We start from the raw sequence: 27651 nt of genomic DNA, 5'->3' as shown, positions 1-27651 counted from the left end.
CTTTGAGTTTTGGTGTTAGCAAAGAGTACTCAAAGTACCATGGACTGATGGAAAATCAAACATGTCTTGGAAGAAATAGAGCCAAAATGCTCCTTACAAGCAAGGAAGGCTAGATGTAGTCTCTTGGACTTTCGACATATTATCAGGAGTTCCTGCAGAAAGACATGCTTGGTACGTAGAAGGTCAGCAGAAAATAGGAAGATCCTTAGTGAGATGGATTGACACACAATGGCTGCAACCATGGGATAAAACATAATAATAATCTTGAGGATGGCACAGGACCGGGAAGTGTTTTGTTCTGTTGAACATAGTGTTGTTATGACCAATAGCACATATTAAGAACTTAAGAACGCTTTTTTTTTTTTTTTATATGTTTTATTGTGAATTATGTGATAGTTTACATGGGAGAACATTAGTTTTACATTCATCCTGTCGTATATGGTTTCATTGCCATGGTTACAGTCCCCTCCATGCATCGTCAACCAATGAAAGGGTATATACGACAAGTTCCACTCCCCGGTCATCAGCACACAGCCCTTCTCCCTCTCTGGGTCTAAAGTCTCCAGCTGCTCCATCTCTCCATCTCTGGCATCACTTCTTCTCCCTTGATGGTCCCAGGAACTTGCGCTCCTAGACTGAATTGTTAATCACTCCCCTTCTTGCTACAAAACGTCTGCCTTTGCATTTCCAACCCTCACAATCAGTCCTGATAACAATTATTCATTATTGTATCACAAGAGACCTGTCTGCATTTCCTTTTATCAGTCCCGCCCAGACAGATTGGATACTACTCAGTGGAGAGTCTGTCTTCCTCCACACCTTCTGGATCTAGGTTCCCTCTTGAAAGCTTGTAAGCCAGTCACTTCTTGCCTTTGTAGCCAATGTCCAAGTGGCCCATCCCTGTCTACTCTGTGTATGGAGGGGATAGGAATGAACCTTGCTGTAAAGATTTGTTCCCTCTTTTGAGCTACTACATCCATAGGTATAGGTCATGTTCATCAAATTATATCGGATTACTCTTTTTTTCCTCTTTCTTCTTCTAGTTGAGCTCTGATCATCTAGTCATTGAAGCCAGTTCAAGTGGGTATTATCTGTAGGTGTGGGTGTTCTCGTGCATATGCCCTCTCTTTTTATCAGCTGGATGCTTCAGTCTCCACTCTAGTCCTCTTTGGCTATGTCACTGACTCTATGCCCAGGAGTCCCCAGGTCTTGCCAAACTGATCGCACTCTGGGTTCACAGGAATCTATTGAACGTTGTAGGACTTAGCTCACAGCTTCATTGCTGTTTTTCCCTCACTTCGTCTTATCTGTGACTAACGTGGTCACCAATCAGAGCATGTATTCCCATTGAGTCTGTTTTGGAAGGGGGTTTGCCCTGAGGGGACCCGACCACTTGCCTTGATGGCTCCTTGAGTGAGCTACTTGCTTGTTCTTGTAGAAGTCAGTCGCACTGCCATTACTGTTTTGTATTTTTCCTGTCGGTCTTTCTTTCAAGAAGTATTATCTGTTCTTCTAGCTGCTCCAGGCTGGTCTGCCCGTCCTTTCAAGTGGAAATTTCCCACCTCTGAAGATTCTGGATGCAGTTCAGTTATTCCACCTATAGTCTTGTGTAATGCAGAGGCTCCTCAGGAAGCCTCTGTCACTGGACACGTTGTAACCCCATTTTAGGTATTCCAATCAGTTATAGGCAGAAGGTGGACTTAAAAGCTTTCTATGGTGATATTTCTGGCTATTCCTTTCTCTTCCCCTCCAATGTCTATTTTATAATGGTATGCAAGGGAAATCAAGATTCAAAAGACAGCCAAGCATCTTAACATTATTTCCTCCCTTTTCCCCATTCTAATCATGTCTGAATCCCTGTATCCCAGAGCCCTGTTGTTCCAAGGTTGTGCATACATCATTCTTTACCTCTGTCCCACTTAGTCCTTGCAAACCTGCCTAACTGTTCTCCCACCCACTTTGTTCTTCCATTCCCCTCCCCAGCACCCAAACTATCCTTTGTCTATTCCCTACCCTGTACTCCACCTTCCCCTCCCTCCCCTTCCCCTTACATCCCAGGAACCAGCAAAGAATCCCCTCCCCCTTTAGTGTGGGTTCTTTTTCTTAAGTCTTTTACAGTAGTGGTCTTGTGCACTATTTCTCCTTTTGTGACTGACTAATTTCACTCAACATAATGTCTTCAAAGTTCATCCATGTTTTCATACTTTTCTTATTCAGTATTTCTCTTCCACCTCTTTCTCTTCCTTTCCCTTCTTTTCTGTCTCTGAAAGTCTGAATTCTAAGCAGTGAACCCGCAAAATTGAAGATCAATAATTTTTGTTGGTATATTTTTCTCTGTTTTTCCTGGTTAGATTGTAGGTTTTAATCTCAGAAAAGTTTGAGATTCTTAAGGGTCTGGGCCTCAGGTTGTTGAGAGCTGCTGCTTGAAAATATCAAGATAAGTTTCTCATGTGCCATTATGTCCTGTTTGGGTTTTTATCTTTCTCAACTTACGTACTTTTCCATGGCTTACAAAGTTTTAGTTTAAAATTTACTACTGGCAGTCCTGGGTTGCAAACAAGTTCCATTCCTAAACTTGTTTTTAAGTCAGATTTGTATATAAGCCAGAATAGTTAGGTATGGTTTCTACCCACTGTCAGATGTTTGACTTAGTATGTAGTGTACCTTCTGTGCATAAAACATTTAAGAAACACTGACAACCCCCACAAAACTGAGACTCGATGGAAATGCACGCTCGGATTGGTAAACACACGCATCACCGTTGGGGAGAAATGGGGTAAAAACAGCAATGAAGCGGCGAGCTAAGCCTCACAATATTCAGAGGGCTTCTGTGGACCCAGTTGGGTACCTGGTTGGCAAGCAGTGTGAGGAAACCCGAGGACTCCTGGGCCCAGAGTCAGTGACATGGCCACAGAGGACTCAAGTGGAGAATGGAGCTGCCTGCCGGCTGATGGGAAGAGAGGGCATGTGCACAAGAACACCCACACTTGCAGATGACACCCATGTGACCGGGACTGGATGACTGGATGATCAGAGTTCAACCAGGAGAAGAAAGAAGGTGGGGCCGGGGGGGGGAAGAAGACTGAGCTGATCCAAGCTGATGAACTTAACCTATGCATATGAATGCAGTGACACAAAAGAGGCAACAAATCCTTACAGCAAGAAACATTCCCACCCCCTCCACACACAGAGTAGACAGAGAGGGGCAGCTTGGACATTGGATACCCAAATGGGGAGGGAGGGACTATAATGGCAAGAAATAACTGGCTTACAAGCTTTCAAGAGGGAACCTAGAGCTAGGGGGCATGGAGGAAGGCAGAATCACCAGTGAGTACTATCCAATCTGTCTAGGTGGAGCTGATGAAATGAAATACAGATGGATTACATGCGGTACTGTAGTGAATAATGGTTATCAAGACAGATTGTGAGTGTTGGAAATGCAAGGGTAGATGTTTTGTAGCAAGGAAGAGAGCGATTATTTCTCCAGTCTAGGAGCGGAGGTCTCTGGGACCACCAGCGGATAAGAGCCAAGAACGGGACCCCACCCAGAGAATCCAGGATGCTTGAGATGGAGATAGAGATGATGACATGGAGGGATGAAGCAGCTGGGGACTTTGGAGCCAGAGAGGGAGAGGAACTGTGGGCCGAAGACTGAGTGGGGAGAGGGGAGTGTAGAGCACGAGCTTCTAGGATATGCCCTTTGGTCGGAAGACGATGCATGGAGGGGATTGGAACCATGGCAATGTAATGATAGACGATGGAATGAATATGGAACTGAGGTTCTCCCATGTAAACTATAATATAACTCACAATAAAACATTATTAAAAAAAAAAAAAAAACACTGACAAATACACCAAGATATCTGTAACATAACAATGCAGTTGTTAAGTGCCATCAAGTCAATTCTGACTCCATAGCAAGACCCTACATAGGGTTTCCAAGGAGCAAATGGTACGTTTGAACTGCCAGCCTTTTTTAGCAGTCCAGTGCTTACCCACATTAGGAGTACTTCAATAATACAGTTGTAGTTGTCGTCAAATGCCATAAAGTTGGTTCTGACTCAGAGCGTCCCTGTATAGGGTCTCCCAGGAGCTGCAGGTAGGTTTCAACCACCGACCTTGTGGCTAGCAGTCTAGTGCTTACCCCACAGTGCCACACCAGGCTAGTAATGATATAACAATGATGTTTTTATGCAAGTCACAAAGTGTAGCACCCATTTGTCATTAGGAATCATTGTATGCACCTCACTTTTTCAATACAGGTGTGATTTGAAATCCTAGTGTGGTGATGTAGGATAAACACTGGTCTGCTAACCACAAGGTTGGCGGTTCAAAACCCACCAGCCATTCCTTGGAAACCCTATCCAGAGTGAGAACCTTGGATTAGGCAATAGTTTCTTAGATACGACACCAAAAGCACAAACAACAAAAAGAAAGAGAAATTGGACTTTATGTAAAGGATTACATGAATTCAGTGAGTACATACTTTTATTTTTTCATACATATTTCCAACTGGTATTTTCTATCTGGCTGGCATCTGTTAATGCTGAATTTTGCATTTTTTTAATACCATATAGCACACCATTTGTATAGTAAAGGCTGTTTAAGTTATTTGTGATTAACGATTTTAAAGGAATGCTTTTTATTTATATTTTTATATTTATATAACCTATTTAAAATTTAGATCATCTTAGAACAGTAACTTTTTTTAAAGCAGCAGCTTTATTGAGATACCATTCAAACGTCGTACAATTTACCCATTTAACTATGTTGTGCCATTCAGTGGGTTTTACTATATACAGAGCTGTGCACCCATCCTCATGGTCAGTTGTAGACGTTTTCATCATCCCCCAGAGAAACCGTATATCCGTTAGCTGTCATCCTCCACCCCCACCCACTCCCCCAGGCAGCCCCTCACCGTCTGTGTCTGTAGATGGGCGTAGTCTCTACACTCACATGTGACTTTTTGTTGGCTGGAATTTTTCAGTTACCATAGTGTTTTCAAGGTTCGTTCACATTGTAGCATGTACCAGTACTTCATTTCTTTTTATTACCAAATAACATTCCACTGTATGGATATGTATCACATTTTGTTTATCCATTCATCAGTTAATGGACATTTGGGTTGGTTCCAATTTTTGATTAGTGTGAATAATGCTAAGGAGCCTTGGTGGTGCCTCAGGATAAGCACTGGACTGCTAACTGTAAGGTCAGCAGTTCAAAGATGAGGCTTTTCTGTTCCTGTAAAGATTTACAGCCTTGGGAAACCCACCCTACACAGGGCTGCTGTGAATCGCGATTGACTTGGTGGCAGCTGTGTTTTTTGTTTTTATGAACAATACTGCTTTAGACATTTGTTTAAAAGTTATTGTGTAAACATGTGTATGTTTTTTTCTGAGTTTATATGGGAGTCCTGGTATGGTGCTTTGGGTTAATGTGCTGAATGGTAAAATCAGTTTAAAGTTACCGACTGCTCCTTGGGAAAAGGTTTCCTTCCAAAGGGTAGAAAGGAGCTCTAGTAGCATAGTAGTTAGGATTCAGGATGCTAACCTCAAGGTCAGAATTTCGAATCTACAGCCATAATGATTTACAGCCTCGGAAACCCTACGTTGGGTTGTTGTGAGTTGGAACTGACTCCACAGCACTACACCACCACGGGTCAGTACCGACTCAGCAGCACTTAACAATAACAAATGGGTCATACAGTCACTCTGAAGTTTAACCTTTTGAGAACTGCCAAATTATTTCCCAAAAGTACCTGCACCATTTGCCATTCATACCAGCATGTACTAAGGGTCCAGTTTCTCCACATGCTTGTGTATCTTTTATTGTTCGCCCATCCTAGTGAGTGTGAAGTGGAATCTTGTTGTTTGATGTGCAGTTTTCTGATAATGATGTTGAGCATCTTTTCATGTGCTTATTGGCCATTTATGTATCTTTGAGAAATGTCTAGTCAGATATATTTTTTAATTTTACTGTTCTTGAGAATATGTACAGCAAACCGTACTCTAGTTCTACTATTTCTAGATCTTCAGTTTAGTGACTTTGATTACATTCTTTGATTGGCACAACCGTTGTCACCTTTTTGAGTTCTTTCTCCATTAATATAAACTCACTGCTCCCAAAGTTTCTTATTTAATATTTTGAGTTGCTCTTATCACTTTGATCCCATATAGTTCCTAAAAGAGCACATGCTTATGCTTTGTCTGTTTGTCTGTTTTATTGTCTTTTTATTATTAAGAGGAAAGAATTCTTCGTACGTTCTGATACAGGTCTTTTGTCAGACGTGATTTATACCTACTTCTCCCACTCTGTAGGCTGCCTTCACATTTTGATAGTGTGCTGTGCGGCATACAGGGTAATGCGGATGAAGTCCCAGTTGTCGTCAGTGGTGGTGTGCTTACAGTCCTTTGTTGTAACATCTAGAGAACCACTGCCTAACGCAGCATGAAGGGTTATTTTCCTCCTTCTAGGACGTTTATAGTTTTAGCTTTTAAACATTTAGGTCTTTGAATCAATGTGAGGGTTTTCTTTATATCCAAACAAGTACTAGAAGTCTTTGTAAGCTACTCACTTTTGATTTTGTAAACCTTTAAATTGTAGAGTTCAATGTATTATTTCATTGACTTGATATACAGTACCAGAAGTATCTGGCAGAGTGTAACAGTACCATCTTACTAGAAGAATAGAGATGCTGACTGATTCTACCTAATAGTGCAAAGCATTAAGGGACCAGAATATGTATTGATTCTCTAGTTGTAAATAAGTTACTCCGAGTCATTGGCACTGTGTTGACTTTGGCCTTGGCACACAATAGTCACAAATGACAGCCAAATACAAAAAAGAAAAATATATTTCACCTGTCTTTATGTTTGCTCACTTTAAATTTCATGCCACATAGAGTTTTTGGTGCCTCTTCTGCTGACAGACTGAATAATTAGCCCACTGAGAACCGCTCTGAGGCAGCATGATTACCTCGCCCACATAAGGGCTTTTGTCAGGCCTACTGCATCTGTTTACATGCTGCTAGCTCACGGCATGAGGGCAGCTAGGTGAACTGCTGAGAAGAAGAAAGCAAAGGGCTGGTGGGCTGATGAGGCTGCTGTCCATGCTGGGCTGTGGAGTTGGCATGCACAGAACTCTAGATTTGTGAATCCAAATCTGCTGTGAAGGCTTGTCGCTTGGTTCATTGCTTTGCTTCATGACACATATTTTCCAGTTGATGTGCCCAAGCCACATACATATGTAAAACATACATACTTTATTTTCCTTTGTTTACAACTTCTGAGTATCATGCAGCAGTTCTGCGTGATCAAAGTATGTATGTCTTGTAAGTTAGTAAGTGAAATTAATGGAATAAATAGTCTTAAAATCGATCGGAAAGTGGGCAGCCAATCTATGGAATTATAAAAAAATCAGTAAAGTTACCTGTATTATTGTTGTTGCTAAGTGCCTTTGAGTCGGGTACGACCCATAGTGACCCTGTATAGGGTTCCCAAGGAGCGGCTGGTGAGCTTGAACCACCAACCGTGAGGTTCAAACCGACTTTGCAGTCAAGCACAGTAACTCAACAGCACCACAGCAGGAGCCCCAAAGTTATCTATATGGAGGTTCAAAGTGTTCTTCTTCTCATCTCAGCTTCATTCACACAAATCGGTGTGGTATAATGGTCATTCCTTTCAAAGCCACAACATTTCAAGAAGGTAAGACTGTTCTGTTAGCCCATAGTGAAGTACTCTGTAAAATTTACTTTCAAACATTGGTCTCTCCAAGGTAGAATTAAAATGACAAAGTGTAATTGTATTTCCTTTATACTCTCAACATGTGGTTGTTTGAATTAAGGCACTTACTTCACTTTTCTCAAATGCAGCAAAAATTACTATTATTATTATTATTTTGCTTAGGAAGATGAGCCTGTACCCACTGGTCCTGATCCTCCAAGTCAGCATTTACGTGGGCATGGAACAGGCTTTTGCTTTGATTCCAGGTAAATTTTCTCTTTCCTTTGTAGAATTTGGATTTTAGACACTAGTGATTTTCTAAGTGTGGTGCCTGGGAACATGGGTCTGTATCTTAGAACTACTAAACCAGAAACTCTGGGGATGGAACCCAGTGTACAAATTGTAGTAAGCCCTGGGGATGATTCTGGTGCACGCCATTCTTTAAGAACCAGTTCTTTAACAAAATGTTAATTGTGAAACCGAATCGATGCTTGTAGGAAATTGAATTGTGTATTTCTCTTTCTGAAGCCTCGTATGGTGCTATAGCATTAGCACTGGATTGCAAGGTCAGTTTTGAACTACAAGGTCAGCAATTCAAACTGACCAGGCCGCTCCTTTGGAACCCTATACAGGGTTGCTATGAGTCGGAACTGATTCGACAGCACTTGACAACGACGTTTATCCTTACAGTTTTATAAAAAGGTCCTTTTAAAATGAAAACTTAAGAATTCTTGGCAGTAAGCCTTATTTCACATCATGTGATTGCGTTTTTGAAAATTTAATTAAACAAAGGGCTTTTCTTTGTCAATTGTATAAGACTAAATTTAGAGCCTTTGTAAATGTGTTTTAAATTGTCAATTAGCATTTTGGGACAGGAAAAGACGTTTCTACAGTAATTAAAGACACCCAAGGCTTTTAGTAGGCAATGTGGTGTAGTGTATCAGTTGTGTGACTTTATCATATACTAAATTTTTACTGACATTAGAAATGTATAATTCTTTCATTTTCCTATTTTTTCAAGTTTTGATGTCCACAAGAAGTGCCCCCTCTGTGAATTAATGTTCCCTCCCAGCTACGATCAGAGCAAGTTTGAAGAGCACGTGGAAAGCCACTGGAAGGTGTGCCCCATGTGCAGTGAGCAGTTCCCTCCCGACTATGACCAGCAGGGCTTTGAAAGGCATGTTCAGACCCATTTTGATCAGAATGTTTTGAATTTTGACTAGTTAATTTTATGATGAGTTAATACAGTTCAGCAGCTTTAAAAAGACTCCCCTGTAGCGAGCCTACCTGGGGACCTAGGTTTTTGTCTCACCTGCCACACAGCCTCTCCAGTCTTCTGACCAGGAGCTACTGTGCAGTTTGGCGTTACTAAGGTATCAGGATCCGTTTTTGACTTACCACTAAATACAATTTTACCTTCTATTAATCTTAGCTGCTTTAAGCAAAGTTCCTGTGTGCTTGCATCTATTTATTCACCAGTTTGTGAAGTTGTATGAATAAAAGGGTACAGGGATTCTTTTAATGTTAACCTGCTAAAATATATGTATGTCAGATTATTTAGCAGAATATTTCCAAGTTTCTGTGGACCTTACTGTTGAGCATGACTACTAAATACTATTATGTAATAAAAAGAATTCATCCTAATAGTCCTGCAAAGTAATTCTTTGAATACTGAATTTTCCTGGCAGTCCCTGGGTTATTAACATCGGTTTTACGTACAAACCCTTGCTACCCAAACCAATACCCTGGAAAGCCTATCATGGTAACCATGTGAGGCACGTACAGCCGTTGGTGATGACTGCGCTGCTTTGCACACACATTTACAGCATTATTACAGTGTTGTGTTAAAGATGTTTTGGGGTGTCTGGAAATGTTTTTGTTTTTTGTTTATGTATGGAAAGGTATATACTATAGGATAAGCACTGGACTGCCAACTGCAAGGTTGGTGGTTCAAACCCACCAGACAGTCCTTGGAAAACTCTGTACCAGGTTTCTGAGAGTCAGAACCACCTCGATAGCACTTAACAGCAAGACAAACATTTGACTGATGTTAGATACGAATAGTACCAAACTTTTCTAACTTACGTACAAATTCACCTTAAAGACAGGCTAACTCTCTATAGAAATGGAGCTACATGTAGCCAGTAAAGCAAATATTCTTCCTATATGTGAAATATTTGCTTTAAAATAGCGTATCTTGCTTTCGGTCACTAATTTTAACAAATTATTTTTAGAATAACCTGAATGATTATTAAACTATCTTTAAGTTGAATTTGTATCTAATGGGGAGATGGGAAAGATGCCAGTGTAATTGTTTTCCTATCGAATGACCTACTGCACAATAGGCTTTGTAGTATAAAATTGCAGACAGAATAGGTATCAGAATCTTTTTTACATTTTCCTAATGAGAATGTAACTTTGGAATAACGTTTCTCAGTAAGTGATTAAAATTGTACTGCATAAACCTAAATCAAAGTACTGTGTTCCTTTAGTTATGTCTGTCTTGTTGTATTGAACTCTTCCGAACATTAAAGAGGGAGCACACATTTTTGGAGGTCTGTAGGTTAATTTCATTGCTGTCTGATTTGTGATGATTGTCTTTGTCTTAGTGAGCCCAGCATTTCTCTGGTCTGGACCTTTAATTCTGAGCTGTACTCCTTTATCTTTTAAAATATTAAAGAATTACTGTTCTAGTATTAAGATTTTCCTGCTTTTGTGGTTATCCTTCCTGTGCACTAGCTATTTAGGATGGTAGCCTAATAGACTTGGTGACATTTTGGAGTGCTGTGTACTAACTGTGTACACACATTTGTACTTTTAGGAGAATTGATGGATTATTGGAATCTGGCAGGTAGATGCCAAATGTTGAAAACAGCTATCTTGGGAGGCCACAGCATTGCCAAATCCGTGTTAAAACTTCCTGATGGGTTATTAGAAGCGGGATATGTTCAAGTAAAATTGCTCAGTGACAGGAGCATTCACTATTCTTTTGCATCAGTTAATAATTAGGGGTCATGCTAATCTAAAAGAACCCTTTGAATAATAATATAGCACTACTACTTGTGAAATAAAGAGAATTTGTTTCCCTAGAACTGGTCAATGGTTTTTGGCCCAAGGTTTTATGATATGTAATTTGGCATTGATAAGGAAAGCAGTTCGGTCTAATCAAAGTAAAAAATTGGAGAATAAATTCTATGTTAAAGAAATTATGCAAAATAGGCAGTCTAATATCAAACAAGGCACTGAATGGATATATTGGTTCCCCTGGTAAACTTGATACTAGTTTTCATGATGCTAATGAAAATAAAGAGCCATGTTTATTTTGGGTCAGAGGCAGTTTATTTTAAACGTGATTTCATTTACATTTATAAGCAGCTTTTCTTGACAGGAATTTTGATTCACTAAATTGCCTTCAGTTCTAAAACAAACCTCTGTCACTTTCAAACTTATTGTGCTCTGTCCTCAACAAGACATATGAAAATATAATTTAAAGCACAGTTCTCACAGACACAGCACAGTACAGTCACTACACATGGTGTGACAAAACCCTCCCATCCTTACTGTGTAGTTAACACTGTCACAAGGAACACGTAGATAGAAACTGGAATCGGTTTTACACGGGAAAGAAATGAAGCATGCAGTGACTTTAGGACTGTTAACTGGGGAACAACTGATCCATCCAGCCTGCAGTTTCTTGCACTAGGAGCGAAGCTAAGTAATTGTGGGCTGAAAAAAATGTGTTACTGGTCAACTGTAGGTAGATAGCCAGTGGGGCCTTCTTATGCACCAGTGATTTGCTTCTCATGTCTGGATCACCCTTTTAAACCTACAGGATAACACTATCTCCATGGGGCTGCAGGACATTGTTAGTAGAGGGCAGTGTCTTTACAAATACTTGGAAACCCCTCACTATGAGGGAGGGATTCACAACTTTAGAGAAGCTTACCCATCTGGCTAACAGAATTATCCTTTCAAAAATGTCTGAAACATTGAGGAGGGACACCTGCTTTCCCAGCTGTGTGTATTTGGACTTTTCATCAAATGTGAACCTGGGAGGAAAGCTAGTTTATAAGTGATTCGAATTTACTTTTTTCACCAGTATGTTGTGTGGGCAGTTAGTTGTCTCAAAGCAGTTTTTATTGCATAATCAGGCTGTTGGTACACTCTGGTGATTAAGGAATAGCACTTGGGATGAAAGAACACTCAAGGCATGATGGCTTTGTTGGTGAGGACACTCAGGATGGGTCCAGACGGAGGCTACTCTAATGTGTCACATCAGTCACTCTTTCTTTGACCACCTGCTACAAGAAGCACTTAATTGTCAATAAGGCTCAATTTCGTATTTCAGCAAAATGTCTTATAAAGCTAAACAGACTGTTTTCAATGGGAATGTAGACATGTACAATATGATGTAAAAAGTGCCTTAAAAAAACAACAACACTGAACAGGAAGAAGAGGCAATGTGGGTTCTTAACAGAAATGTTCCTCTTTGAATCACGCCTACAATTTTAATGCTTATTTGCAACCCATAGGTTTGTTAGAGCAGTGGTTGCAAGAATTGGCAACACATAAAACATTTAATCTGTTGGCAATAGAGAACTACAAAGTGCTTTAAGACTTCATCTGAAGATGAAGATAGAACTGAATTTCACACAGACAAAACTTGCACTTAAGTATTTCAAAATGTTTGCTAACAGATTTGAGGGAGTAGTATTTCACTAAACTGGTATCTTGGTCCACAACTATCGATAGGGAGAAATGGAATCCCTTGCACCCAGCAGGCACTCAATGAATGCATGTTGAATTAGAATGAACTGACCAGACTGTTTTGTACAAAAATGCCATTTGTAACACTAAAATGATTGGTAAATCAGATGGCAAGATTTTCAGCTTTTCAAAGGGACAAGGGATTTGCAAGATAATATAAAACACAGAAAGCATACCTTTTATGTATGTTATTTAAATATGAAAATATTTTTAGCATATTATGTTAAACATTCTTATTTATATTTCCGTTACCTACTGTCTTTCTACTCACAAACACTAACTCCATTAAATTATGTAAGGCATGGTAACCAGTTTGATAATGAAGGAATTATTTTGGTTTTGAACAGATGTGAGTTGATGTGTTTTAAAACTTCAATCACAGTACAATCCTGAAGAAAATCTCTGTGCCAGCCCCTCCTCCCCGGATTGATACACTGCAGTACAACTCAACAATGTGCAACATGCCCTCCGCTTTATTTTGTTTGGGGGGAAATGTGCTGAAGAACCTAGAGCTTTTTTGTTTGTTTAGCACCTTATATCAAAGAATGAAAATGGTATGATGAATACATGTGCAAATGTACAAAATCATTAACTCTACAAAGATACATCATTCCAAAATGACAGAAAAAGTTTAAAGCATGCATTTAATTCTTTTTCTTTAAAGGGTTGCTGAATGCTTCCCTTGAAAAAAAGGTGGCTGTTTTCAAAATCAGCAACTGCTGGTGAAGATTTCTTGGCACAGTTATGACCAGCGTGTTATTGCTGCATCTTTCTGATGATCTCGGCTGACACTGGGGGGTGGAAATTGATTGTGTGATGCCGCAGGCCCTGAGCTGTCTTGTAACTCTTCCCACAACGACATTTGAATGGTTTGCGGACTCGAATCTGTGTTCTGTGACCATTCTTAGCATGGTACTTTATGCCATTCACATTCTGTGGAGAAGACAAAAACATCACCTATTAGATGGTGCCATACCCAGCCTATCAAACTTAGGAAAAGATCAGTATGGGTCTGTAATGCCATTAGACTTGGCCTAGATGGCATCGGTTTGGAGACAGTAGGTTTGTGCATGGACTTGAGCTGCAGCTGGCAAGGACATGTCTGGCGGCGGTGGGCGCTCAGGCTGCGTGGACTGGGCCATGCACACAACTCCACCCTAAGGCATGTTGAGTATGCTTCAATCACTCTACACTTTGACATAAAACATGGATTTAGAACTCACAGACAGCAGTATCGAGACAAGAGGCTTATTAGTTCCTTCTGCCCGGAACTTTGTTTCCTCTCAATCTTTTTTTCCACTCAGAAGAGAGTTAACAATGGACAATCCTATAAAAATATCCTCAGGAGGACCAACAAAATGTCTTTCTAAAGGAAGAAAAGAGCACAGGTTAGGATAAATCTCAAGTTGTGTTATAAATTCTTGACTTGGAACCTCAATTTACATCTTGCTTCCAGACTACTGTGAGAGCAGTTCCCTGCCATCTTAACAAGGAGTTTCGTCTGTTTTCTCCTAAGTGTGTCTAATGTCCCTGTGAGCTACTTGTCGCCCTAGGACTGCCCAAGCCCACCCCCAGCACTGATAGACACGTTAAGCAAGCGCTGGTGACTAGACCCCGTCTGTATTGTATTCTAAATGTGATAAACTTTAAAAACTTAGGTTATTCATATAATGGAAGTCTTTTGCAGCAAGCACTTCAAACTTCAAATTGGCTTCAATAATGAAAAGTATCAAAGGCATTACTTAATTTTATGCATGGGTTTACAGATTTTATGTGAGACCCTATTCCTAGAACCACTCTTTATAGATTTAGTTACCTGCACTAGTGCCCATCCCAATTAACATGAGGAAACAGGCTCATGGAAGATGTAAATAACAATGTCAAAATGTTATCTGGTAGTGCAAGATTAGAATTGGGTAATAGAGAAAAAATAGCAAGAGCTATAAAGTTGGTGGCCATGCATCACTCGATGAGTGTTTTCTAAAGTCCCATTGGTCCCAGTCCTATGCCAGGATTCCAACAGTCTCCTTCCTCTTAACTTCGCAGAATGCCCTTCTCTCCCAGAGAACTAGGCTGTCTTTTCTGTTGTTTCATAGGAACCTACCCACCGTACCTGGGACATAGTAGATGCTCAGTAAATAGCTGTCAGTGATTATCAGGGCAGCATTTCCCAACCGTATTCCTCACTCTTCTGGAAGAAGTTGAGAGCTGCTTAGTGGTGACTGTTACTACATTTTCTTTTTAGAGATTCTGAATGTACATAAATATTTAACATTTTTCTACCATAGAGAATCCCGCAGGACGCTGCTGAATCCAAAGTTGCTGAATATGTGGTCTACCAGCTGACTATACTGAAAGGTTCAGTGAGCAGAAGCAGGACACTCCCCTTCTTGCAGGGTCTGGGAGCACCTGCTCACTTGTAGGAGGATGGAGAGGGTCAGCGTGAGGTGAGACATGGGAGAACAGTGACAGCCACAACATCACACCCAGAAGTGCTTGGCAGCTAAGTCAGTATCTGGTGTGTCTTGTCCAGCTCAGCATTCTGATGACGCCAGCACCTGCTGCTGTCTTACAGCAATCACAACCGTAAGGAGAAATTGTCTTGAGCACGTTTAAAAAATCGTTTTATGACCACTTATAAAAAGACTGCCAACTTTCAAGGTAATAGTAACAATATGAAAGTCCATCCCCTGGTTCAAAAATAAGAATTTGCATATACTTATCTATAAGCACTAAGCAGGATCCTTTTCTGTTTCTACAAGTAACCTGAAACCATTAAAAACCCAGTATCACTCACACCTCAACTAGAAAACAATAAAAAGATACAAATCACTAATAGGCAAAGCTTGCCAGCAGGCTCAGGACTTAACTACTCCATCCAGGCCTGAATTTTTATACAGCTAATAAGGCTAGAGACCTAGGTCAGCAGTTCGAAGCTACCAGCTGTCTCGAAGGAGAAGGATGAGGCTTTCTTGCTCTGGTAAAGATTATAGCTTCGGAAACCCTATACAGGGTCAAGTATGAGTTGGAACTGACTCCACAGCACATAACAAGCTAGAGTAGCTTTGAAACCAGAAATGCTAAAGCCACAAGACGCGAGATCTAGCAGAAGGGCAAGCTAGAGGTTAGCTGATTCTAGAAGGCTCTGTGTTATTTCCACCTTGAATAGAATCATTGTGTGCCTAAGACAGAGGAAAAGACGGCTTACTCAAGACACTAGCATTATTTCTGGAAAGATTAGGAATCCGTTTTCACATTCTGAAGTGTGACATTTTCAGGGATGGCCAAAGAAACTGCCTTACCATTACTCCTTTTCTTTTGGTTGCTGGGCCTTAAAGGGCTCACCATGTATATGGGGCAACCTTATCAACACATGCTGAATCGGATGGTTGAACAAGCTTATATAGGTGATGGCAACGCCCACTTCCTAAGATGACAGGCGTTCTAAAAGCATTCACTGATCCTGAAATGAGCTGGCCTCTCAAAAACACTAATATTTCAAGAATACTAATGATTAAAGCCAGGTGACTTGAAATCGAAAGTGACCATCCTTCTATTTAAGATTAACTACGTTTCCTTTTAGAAACCAGAGGATTTAAGCATTTAATTTATTAACAACGTATCCCAGTGCAGGGTGCTGATGTATATGGCCTTTTCAATTCTTACCTTTCATATGAAAAAACACAACCCTGATGTCCAAAAAAGGTGAATTGTGTGGCTGGTAGATGATAGGATTGTAATGGAAGCAGGGATGTCTGATCACATGGTCCATGATGTTAAGTGCCGTTGAATCGTTTCTGACTCGTAGCGGCCTTGTATAGATAGGGTTTGCGAGGAGCAGTTGGGTGGGTTTAGAGCACTGACCTTGTGGTCCAGTGCTGTACCCTACAGCTCCACACCAGGACTCGCATGGCCCAGGTGTTCTAGAATTCCTTACCACATACTAATGTGCTAGGTACTCATAAATTAGCACAATCAGCCCGTGAGCTTTTACATACCTTACTGACTAGCAATGGGATACTCAGTCTGGAGTAGATGGGCTATGAAATGCTGTAGTCTTCTGACCAAGGATGGGCCAGCATAGGAGGAGGCATAAAGGAAAACTGGGGGTGGGGACAAGAGAAGGCTGACAGCCTATCTCCATATCAGGTTTTCCCCATCAGAACTACTAGTCTCTGTTTATGGAATTAAGCCAGTCCATGGACAACAAACAAGTTAGAGACTACTGTCAAAGTTCCACTCCAAAATCAAATCATAAAACCTAAAGTCTGGATGACTAAGCAGGACTCTCCTGTCTTTAGCGGTCTTTGCTCTTTGCTGCTGGTATTCAGGTCTGGATCTGTATGACGGACTTTGGGAGGGAATGAGGCTGCCTAAGGATCAGCTGTTAGAATTGAAGGTGAAATCCCCTGCAGAGGAGAAATCACACCCATCATCCTCAAAAGCCTGGGCTGAAGCGCGTCTCATGGCCCATCATACCCACTGTGGCCACACACCAATGACCTTTGGGGAAAAAGGGAATCATTTCTATCACTGATGATGAAAGTAATATGTTTTCAGTGTAGGTAACTAGAATTTTATAAAATATAAAAGTATATGTAAATAGAACAGATTAAATCAATGGTTAACATCTGAGGTAGTTCAGTGTTTCTTACATCTATGTTATGTAAATATAACATTACTCTATGAGCATTCCTTTGCCATTCAATATTTTTGAGCAAATATTCTGATGGCAGAATTTTATCCTACTCCCCTACTGGGAGAAGTTTGGTATGTTCCACATTCGAACTGACTTTAAGTGATCCGATAAACGTCCTTGTACATCAGTCTCTGATGATGTGTTTGGTTACAGTTCTAGAAGGTGAATGATGAAGCTAAAGAACTTCACTTTGAAAGCCCTGGACCAAACTGCTGTCCAGAGAGGCTGTATCAGTTACACTTCCAACAGAGCTTCTGGTGGGACCCTTAAGACGGAAGGGGCAGGGAGACTGCTATTCATCAAGTGAGGGGGAGATGAAACCCCAAGCCACACACCTGTCTCCATTTTATCCATTTATCCACCTAGCTTTCTGTTGCTGCAACAACCAAGGGTTGTTAAATTCTTTAAAGCAATATAGCCAAAGGTCTTTAATCCTACCTTTCCAATATAAGAATTATAAAAGGCTTTAGCTCATCTTTTTAACGTATTTCCAATTAAAAGGTGGGGGGAGTCCTCCCCAAAGTTAGAAGAAAAGTGTGAGCAACATAAGGTAGATGGGATCAATGGTGCTGGCCAGGACTGTGTCTGGGAGGAATCTGAGGGAATGAATCCACCCCCTGTGGGCTCCCTCTTCACCTTGCAGTCTACAGACTCCTGAGATCTGTGCTGGGTGTTGAGGGGCCACTGGGAAGGGCCATATAAGGGATGTGGTGTATCAGTGCAGAAAGTGCTCTGTCAGAATACGAACAAAAGCATCTGGAAAGGTCGGGAGATCCATAAGGGCTCCTCAGAGAAAGTGGAATTCAAGCCGTGCCTTATGAAATGAGCAGAATTCTAATTAGAAGTGTCAATCGAGACAGGAAGGGAAGGTGGGGCATTCCTAGGCAGAGGAATCAAATCAAAATGTGGAGACATTTCTATTGCAATGTCATCCTCCCCTCATCTGCTCAGTTACTAGTTGCAGAAGTTAGATGCTTTGTCTTATTTCAGTCAAGTAAGCATAACCAGAATGCTCCTTAGAGGCAAACAAAAAACAACACCACTGCAGGACTGGGCAGCATTTCCTTCTGCTGTATGTAGGGTCGCTATGAGTCAGAACTGACTTGATGGTACTTAACACACAAAAGGGCCAAGGGGTGGGTGGGGAGCCAAGGAGATGATGAGAAGAACTAATCCTGAGTCCATGTCCATGAGATTTCACTGGTCACAGGCTCTCATGTCAACAGGGAACGAGAAGCTTCTGAAGTTACCCCTAAAAGACCCTAGGAATCAACACCAACAGCGGCACGTCACAGCACACCAGCTTGTTCCCACCCTCTTCCTTCACACCAACACCCAAACCAACAAACAGGCTGCAGGAAACAGAAATGATCATTCCAGAAAACACCACTGCCCTGCGGCCAGTAAGTTTGAACTGAAAGAGCCAAATTGAAGTTTGCGATAACCATGACCACCCTCCTCTCTAGAACTTGGTCACGAGAAGTAGCTGTTAATGTTTGCTCTTGTCTCGTGTATCACTACACCACAAAACGAAAACCAGGGTCACTGGGACCACTAACTGCCATCCATGTCATGTCGTGCCTCTAGGCCTATATAGAGGTCCCTAAAATTTCTCTTGTCCTTTATGTGGAGGGAAAGTACTTTAAAAAGCCCTATTAACCAGTTGTAGAAAACAGAAAAAGGAAAGTTACCAGAAACACAAGAAAAATGAAAGCAAAAGAGTGCTTTCACAATGATGAGAAAACAGAATGGACTGAGGGAAAACGCAAAACAAAGCTAGCAGTAAGCAAACACCTCACCCTTTAGACCAGAACCAAGTCAAGAGTGTACATTCATGTCTAAGTATATGAAGCATATACATATTCTCTTAGGGGGATGGAAGGTCAGTCTCAGGAGGGGTCATCACTTCTCTTGTAACTTAGCTGATATGTTCAACATCCTTTAAACAGCGCTGGGCCCTTGAAAATGTCACATCTTGGCCACTCTGCACCAGGTACCTGCTTGGAGTCAGGCACTTTGGAGAATACAGCGAGGGTTTGTGGAAAGAACGAGAAAACTAACACCCGCGAACTGGCTACCGTGGGCTCCGTCTAGACTTTTCTACTTTAAAGTAGAAAAGGAGGAGGAAGCTTCTGAGGGTTTCTGGAGAAACAGCTCTTAGTGGTGCAATACCCTTGGACTTTTTGCAACCTGGGCTAAACTATTGCGTCTTCTCTTGTCTACTCTTCGGCAACCCCTGTGCCCCCTGACAGGTGGGCGGTGGTCTGGCGTCCACCCAACAATCCACCAGGAAAGTGCTGGTAGGATTCATGTACGTCCATACCGGGGTCTCATTTTAGTTTGAACAAAGAGCATCTGGACTTCACGTGACCCAATTGTAGATGAAGCCGTGGGCTGCCTGATACAGCCGTTTTCCTAATTTTTAATCAGCAGGAGATAATAGACAGTATCGAAATCGTTTGTTCTCTTCAGTTAAGAGACATATTTTAAAAGGAGTCATACCCCATTTGTCAGGTTTTAAAGAACTGTTAGGCTCGCACAAGAATGTTTTTGTGTTCCAGGTGCCCTCCTGGACCCACACGTGAATCCTGTGGGTGTTTCCCACAGGTTCGTCCCTCTGAGTTTTCTGAATAGAATTTGTCATGACAGCGGCACACTCAAGCTCCTTCCCCTCTGAGTCTCCTCTCACACTGAGGAGGCTGGTGGTATGGGGGAGCAAGACCTTCCCAAAGTGGGCTACTGACACAGAGTGCCTCCCGTAGAAATCAGTTGGGGAAAGGTGTTGGCAAAATCAACAGGGTGCATATTTGATACTCTAATGGGCTCCTTGACCTAACAAGAATTTGAAGAATAACAAAAGCCATCCCACAGAAGATGGCTTTGGACCTACACAGCTCCGGCTTTGGGTAGGTGAAGGGACACATCCCCAATGCCTTGGGCAGTGTCCCACCTCGGCTCCTTCTGTGTGTGTGTGCATGTGCATGCGCGCACGCGCACACTCTCTTACCTTGTATCGCTTTTTACATCCCGGAACTGGGCAGGCAAAAGGCTTCTCGTCCCCTCCATTCATGCACATGGAGCTGAGGATGGCTTCGGAGCTGATGGCGCTCTCGGTGGTCCAGGACTCGTCGCTGTCTGACTCCTCATAGTCCACTTCTTCCTCGTCGTACTCACTGCCTGCAGGTGCACAGGAGACAATGCCTGTCAGAAGTTCCCTCCTCATGGGCACAAAGGGACTGCACACTCGTTCCTAAAGGCCATCCCGAGAGACGGGTTACTCAGGACTCAAGTCCACCATGGTCCATGGCGGAGGCTCACATGAACGAGGCCTGGCCAACCTCCAATGCCAACGTCTCAGGGTTTGGGGGTGACAGGCTAGTCTGTTTCTAAGTACTGACATTTCAGTGGGGAAGAGTTTCAGACCGTTTTCTTAATAGGTAGAGTTGGGAAGACCACGAGATCCTGAGGGTGGGGAGTAGAGGGGCAGAGATCCCCAGAGCTCCAAGGGTAAGCTCTGAATGCACAACACCCAGACACACCTGTCCCCTTCCACAGCACTCAGCAGCCCCCTCAGCCACAGGCGCGGGGGCTCCCCTGCACTCCTAGGGGTTAAGGGCTGTGCTCAGGACTGAACGGAAAAACCTCCTGACTTGTGTTCAGGACAGCAGGGAGGGCGGACCTCCTGGACAACCAGCCCCTTTTTGCTCCTTTTTAATGAGGCCCAAAGCCATTTATTTGGAGCTTTTGTACAACACAAGCCTGAAGGACATAATTCTACATATCATAAACAGTGTAAATAATATGCTGACAGCTCCTAATGCATTTACAAGCCCCATGGAATAAATAGGAATTATAGCACAACATTAGTAAGAATTATATGGCAGCAATTATAGTTGTGAAATTCATCCCCCAGGTGTGAGGCTAAATTGTACTGGGGCCCTGCCTGGGTGCTCTGTGGGCTTCCTCTGCTACATCAATTATTTCAACACCAAATATTGGCACGTTTATTGGGTTTCATTTTAATAGGCATTAATAAGATTGTTTGAAGAGCCGTCTGAGCCAGGAACAGGGACGCCAGCATCTGGGTTTAAAAGGAAAAGAATGTGAAGGGCGTGAAGGGACCTCTCCCTTAGAGAGCGGCTACTATGCCTCAGACACTTTGGATGCATTCTCTCATGGAATCCTCCAGGAACCCTATGGGCAGGTGGAGTACTGTCACTTTTAACCCACTTGAGGAAGCTGAACCTGGGTGAGGTTACAGAAAGGGTACACACATTTCCCCCACATATTGCTTCCCTGGTCCCAATGCCAGCAGCTCTCCCGAGTCCCCTCTGAGGGGCTACTCTGCCCTGTGCGTCCCCCATGTAGTAGCTTCTTCCCCATCTCCCACTCGGGTAGAATCCTGGAGCCCGTGAGACACTGGGGCCCGCCCTGGTGGAGCAAACCATCTGACAAAACAAGGCTCTGGAATTAAAGGTGGGGTTCAGCCCAGCCTGCAGTTCTTGGCTGTGGCTCCCAAGACGCAATTGGAAAGGGTCTCAGAAGGTAACACAGGGTGCTACAGCCAAGCCACGCTTGGAATCTGTTTTTAAGTAGGGCATTGTTTAGGACAAGCCAAGCCACGCTTGGAATCTGTTTTTAAGTAGGGCATTGTTTAGGACAAGTTACTCTTAAACAAATGCCACATGCTGCTGTCCTTTAAATTGCTTGTTAGAAAACTATAAATGCTATTTTGCAAAGCTTCTCCAGCAGGACTTCTGAAAGTTAGAATGACTAATTTCCCCATCTAATTGGGCTAATTTGTTAACCTGAATACCAAGAACCACGGCAACATTTACAACTGAGGGGGGCGGAGGGAACCTCAGACCAACTGAGGTCTAATGAAGCCAGAAGAAGATAAAACTTCAAAACTGTTCTGGACGAGAAGGGGCCAATTTCTAGGGGCTGATGCTGTGTCTGCCAGAGCGGGGGCAGGTGGGGACCGGGAAAGGGAGCGCTGGGCAGCAAAGCACTTCAGCCTACTCCTGGGCAAACCGGCAGCACTCAGAGGTCCCCAGGTCCTTTTGTGAAGCTAATTACCCTTGGGAGGAGGGCTGGAGAAGGACCTTCTCATGCTGAATTCTGTCCACAAAGACACTCATGAAAGCAGCAGTCAAGAAATCAAACAACATATTGCATTAGGCAAATCTGCTGCATAAAGTGTTGACGAGCAAAGATGTCAGCTTGAGGACTAAGGTGCTCCTGACTCAAGCCATGGTATTTTCAACAACCTCATATGCATACGAAAGCTGGACAGTGAATAAGGAAGGCCATTGAAGAATTGATGCCTTTGAGTTATGGTGTTGGAGGAGAATATTGAAAGTGCCATGGGATGCATAAGGAACCAACAGATCTGTGTTGGAAGTGCAGCCAGAGTGCTCCTTGGAGGCCAAGATGGTCAAACTTCATCTCTCATACTTTGGACATATTGTCAGAAGGGACCATTCTCTGGAGAAGGATATCATATTTGGTAAGGTGGAGGGTCAAAGAAAAAGAAGACCCCCAACGAGATGGATTGGCAAAGTAGCAGTATCAATGGGCTCAAGCGTGGCAACAACAGTGAGGTTAGCCCAGGACCGGGCAGTGTTTTTTCTGTTGTGCATAGGGTCACTATGAGTTGGTACCAACTTGATGGCACCTAACAACAACCACAAAGATGCACCCTGCAAAGACCTGAGCTCATGGCTAGGCTTTTACTCCATGACTGATGGACAAGTAGCTTGGCCTCAGCTCCCTCTTCTGTAAAATGGGTGCAAATCCCTACACCTTGCAGGTTTAACTGGAGAATTAGAAGTAATGTCTAAACAACACTTGGCATGGAGGTCCTGCCACAAGAAATGGAAGATATTTCTATATTTTTACAAAAGCCTGCAGTGAGACCAAACAAGAAATTACGATGTAATTCTGAAAGGCTTAGGAATCTTCGAGAAAAAAATACATGAGGGCTTCCACAGCAGGACAGGCCCCATCTGTGCAGTGGACTTTTCAGTCTAGGTGAGTCACGGGCAACAGGGTGGAGAAGGTTGGTGCCCTTGCTGACCATCTGTGTGACCCCAGGCAGTGGCATCACCTCTCTGAGCCACATACTCACCCTCTGGTCAATGGGATCGTAAAACACTGCCTGGCCCAGGGTAAACACCAAAGGGGTTATAAGTTAAATAAATGCCAGAGGGCTTCAAAGAGTTCATGGAAAAATTCCATCCTTCTAATTCCATTTCTCCATGAACTTTTTGAAGCCGCTGCGTATGTCACAGTTCATTTTACCCAGCATCCCTTGTGCTGTGGCAGCGCAGGGTCAGTGGTTCACATCCACTTAACGTTACCTCAGAAACTCTATACAGGGTCGGAACAGACTGGACATGACTCTGTGGCATTTAACAACAAGCTCGAGTTGTGTGTGCGAGGTCGTCTGGAGCTCCAGGGACTGGTCCCCAGAGCTACCCGCTAAGTCCAACAGAACAGGCCCAGCTGTGAGGCAGGTCCCGTTCTCAACTTGCATTGTTGGTCAGTGTTTAAGTTGGTTCTATCTCATAGCAACCCTGAAATAAGGTTTCCTAGGAGCAGGTGGTGAGTTTGAACCACTGACATTGCGGTTCAAACCAACGTGCAGTTCAGTGCTTATCCTACAGTGTCACATCAGGACTCAACTTACCCTTGTTGTTGTTATTGTTAAGTGGCTTCAAGTCAGTTCCGACTCATAGCGATCCTGTATAGGTATTTCAAGGAGGGCTGGCGAGCTTGACCCACTGAACTTTCGGCTCAAACTGACCTTGCGCTTCAGTGTTTATCCTATAGTGCTACACCAGGATTCCTTAGGTTTGGGTTTTTCCCTGTAGGTAGGGGGAGGGCTGATGCTTAAATGGTAAGGGTCTCTCAGTGGCCACATCTGGAAAACCTCTTGGCAGAACCCACAGAGTCCTGCAGAAATCATTTGAGGCCCACAGAACACCGGCTATTACCCCCTTTCACACATCTTTGAACCCTATGAAGATCGAGCCACTTAGTGACTAAACCATCTGGGCCAACACATCTTTATTCATTTCCTTGCGTCTTTCCAAAGGACAAAAATAAACTCCAAACAGGTTCATTTTCAATGTCTGCTTCTTATGTTACCTCAAAACTAACTGAAAGACATAAAACAAAAAAAGAAACAATAAAAACGAACCTCAGAATGAACACAATTCCAGCAGTTTCAGACCCTTTGTTAGAAAACTTCCGCCCATTTTGAACCTCTGCTGGTTCGTCAGGTGATGGTCTCCAAGTGCTCTGCTCCTACTACACACACGTCAATCAGTGAGAAACTGGGAATACTGCCCCCAAGTACGAGTGTGTGTGTGAATGTGCACGTTGTTAAGTGCCATCAAGTCAGTTCCGACTCACAGTGACCCTTTATAGGATTTCCAAGGAGCCACTGGTGAGTTTGAACCACCGATTTTGTGGTTCAAACAACCTTGTGGTCCAGTGCTTTATCCTACAGCACCACACCAGGACTACAAATTGTACATTGTTGTTGTTTGTTGGTAAGTGCAGTAAAGCTGCTTCTAACTCACAGAGACCCTGTATAGAGTTTCCGCGGAGTGGCTGGTGACTTTGTACCCCCAAGTACTGTTACTTGGAGCTCTGGTGTAGTTGCTGTAGGATAAGCACTAGACTGCAAGGTTGATTTGAATTACAAGTTTAGTGGTTCAAATCCATCAGCTGCTCCTTGGAAACCCTATACATGGTTGCTATGAGTCGAACCAACTCAACAGCACTTAATAACAACAACACTAATCTATTATTACGTGGAGCCCTGGTGTGGTTCTGTAGAATAAGCGCTGGACTGCTAACTGAAAGGTTGGTGGTCAAACCTCCCAGCCAACTCTTGGAAACCCTATGCTGGGAACCCACTCTACAGCATTTAACAACATACATTATAAAACATGCAAATAAATGATAAAAATAAGCATGAATATTAAAAACAAGTGTCAATAAATTTTAGTGAATTTTTTTCATAACTTTTTGTTTGTTAAGTGGCATCGAGTCAGTACCAACTCATTGGGACCCTACGCACAACAGAACAAAATGCTGCCTGGCCCTGGGCCAACCTCACAATCGTTGATACGTTCGAGTCCACTGATGCTGCCACTGTGCCAATTATCTAGCTGGGGGTCTTCCTCTCTTTCTCCGGCCCTCCAGCTCGACCAAACATGATATCCTTCTCCAGGGACTGGTCCCTCCTGACAATATGTCCGAAGTATGAGAGACGTAGTCTGGCCATCCTAGCTTCCATGGAGCACTCTGGCTGCACTTCTTCCCACACAGATTGGTTTATTCTTTTGGCAGTTCATGGTTCTGACTTAGAATTCTGAGTCACAGAGACCCTATATAGGGTTTCCGAGGAATAGCTGGTGGGTTGGAACAGCTGACCACCTTGTGTTTTGCAGTCCAGTGCTGATTCACACCAGGAGTCCTTTTTCATAAGTAACTATGGATTTAATATTTCCTGCTCACATCTTGTCCCTGAGTGATGCAAAGACACTTGGCAATCCACTTCTGAAAAGCCAGTCACTGAAAACCCCATGGAGCAGTTCTGTTCTGCACGCAGGAGCAGCAGTTGAAATGAACTCAGCAGCAATTGGTTTGGTTTCCCAGACCTTACAACAGACATCTTGCACCCTCCCTTCCTTGAATGGTGGCTACTGCTCTCCAGGTTGTTGTTAAGTGCCATCAAGTCGGTTCCAACCTATAGCGACCCTGTATAAATAGGGTTTCCAAGGAGCAACCGGTGAGCTTTAACCACCGACCTTGCTGTTCAAACAACTTTGCAGTCTGACACATTAGCCCACAGCGCCACACCAGGTTGGAAGGGGTTAAAAACCACAGCACAGCTCACTGTGAGGTGACTGATGGAAAGGAGGCTTTGGACTACTACAAGGGAAAGGAGGGGGCATTGAGGACTGGATGCATTCAGCAAACAACTCTCCCACACCGACTGAGGGTTAAGGTCTTGTCTAACCCCCACCCTATGAGCCCATGGGGATAGCTGGGGGCCTCCATCCAGGAGCTGGAGAGGATAACGAGGAATTTGTTCTGTACCCCACCACTGAGAATTCACACACTTTAACTTCCATATCATTTCTCTAAGCAGAAAAATGACAAAGAGTATTTATTTTTTTATAAATTGGGGGGGGGTAGGGGGAATCCCAACCTCTATCTGTAGTTATCAGATGTTGGGGGCAGGGAGTCACAGGAAGAACCACTATACATTTTCGCATGTTCGTGGTCCACACCTGGGCCAAGTCCCGCAGGTGTCTCTAAACTGCTCACTTTGTGATGCTCCAAAAGTTGATCAAATCATGTCCATTCTCCACAAGCCTCTGGCCACATGTCCCTCTGCTCACTCATTTATTCTTAGCAGATGGCCCAATGCTCTAATTTAACACCTACATGAGTTCTCAATCTTTGTACTCACAAACATGGGATAGACATACAGAGAGATAAAAATAAGTCAACCTTTTCCAGAAACCCAATATGCTCCCTTTTTCTGATAAAGCAGCTCATTAATATTCACGTACAAGTGGTAACTGCAGTGACAGCAGATTAGAACCCTCCTGGGTGTCAAATTCTGGCAAATACATTAGCAGAGAGGTGCCTTTCTGCCTTATAGATTTATCATTATAATTTAGCTTTAATTGGCATGGACCCACTTTATGTGAGCTGAAGCAACAAAAATCAAAATAAACCGGCAGTGTATGATTACAGTGAAGCACATCAATGGCGCCTTGGACTTTGCACCATCCCAAATGTTCACAAGCTGGATCCTTTGCCTAACCTCATTCCTGGATCGTCTTTCTCCCCTACTCCTGCTTCCACAACTCTGGCCCTATCCTCCCAGTCAGAAGTCAGCTCCCCCCTCACAGGCCTTTCCAAGGTCTTGCTGAGCCCTGTGCTTGTTTATCTGTGGGAGATGACATCTGTGGGAAAAGACAATGGAGAAGTGCAGTATCAGCACCCAAAACAAGGCCAGGGGCCAACTGTAGAAGAGATACGCAAGGAGTTGATTCTGACTCACAGTGGCCCTCTAGTTTCCAAGGAGCGGCTGGTGGGTTTAAACCTTGGGGTTAGTGATCCAGTACTTCTCCTTCAGCACCATGACAAGGTTCCAAGGACAAGCTGACGCAGAAGAAAATTACAACAACTCCACGGAAGCCAAAACATGACGTTGAATATATACCACCTGAATTTGGAGACTACGACAAGAACAGATTTGATGCGTTACACACTAATGACCTAAGACCAGAAGAGTTGTGGCATGACATCAAGAACATCAAATATAAAGAATGTTAAAAAAAAAAAAAAAAAAAGAAATGTAAAAGAAAAGACCAAAATGGATGTCCATTTGCATTAGCAAATGAGGAAATGGAAGAAAAGAGGAGGCAAAAC

At 42.9% G+C, this 27651-nt stretch overlaps 1 protein-coding gene and 1 pseudogene across 2 annotated transcripts in view; one reads left to right on the top strand and one right to left on the bottom strand.

Moving 5' to 3' along the window:
• Nucleotides 1-8944, top strand: part of TAX1BP1 (Tax1 (human T-cell leukemia virus type I) binding protein 1) — a 75949-nt gene extending 67005 nt beyond the window's left edge. For both annotated transcript variants that reach the window (XM_006832183.1, XM_006832182.1), the window contains exons 15-16: nucleotides 7905-7987; nucleotides 8743-8944. In XM_006832183.1, coding sequence (XP_006832246.1) covers nucleotides 7905-7987; nucleotides 8743-8944 — 285 coding nt within the window. The remainder of the gene's footprint in view (nucleotides 1-7904; nucleotides 7988-8742) is intronic.
• Nucleotides 8945-13244: 4300 nt separating this feature from the next.
• Nucleotides 13245-27651, bottom strand: part of LOC102837744 — a 471778-nt pseudogene continuing 457371 nt past the window's right edge.

This window comes from Chrysochloris asiatica, unplaced genomic scaffold (assembly GCF_000296735.1).
Source record: "Chrysochloris asiatica unplaced genomic scaffold, ChrAsi1.0 scaffold00006, whole genome shotgun sequence".
In the NCBI taxonomy this organism is placed as follows: Eukaryota; Metazoa; Chordata; class Mammalia; order Afrosoricida; family Chrysochloridae; genus Chrysochloris; species Chrysochloris asiatica.
This window is presented reverse-complemented; position numbering and strand designations above follow the sequence as displayed.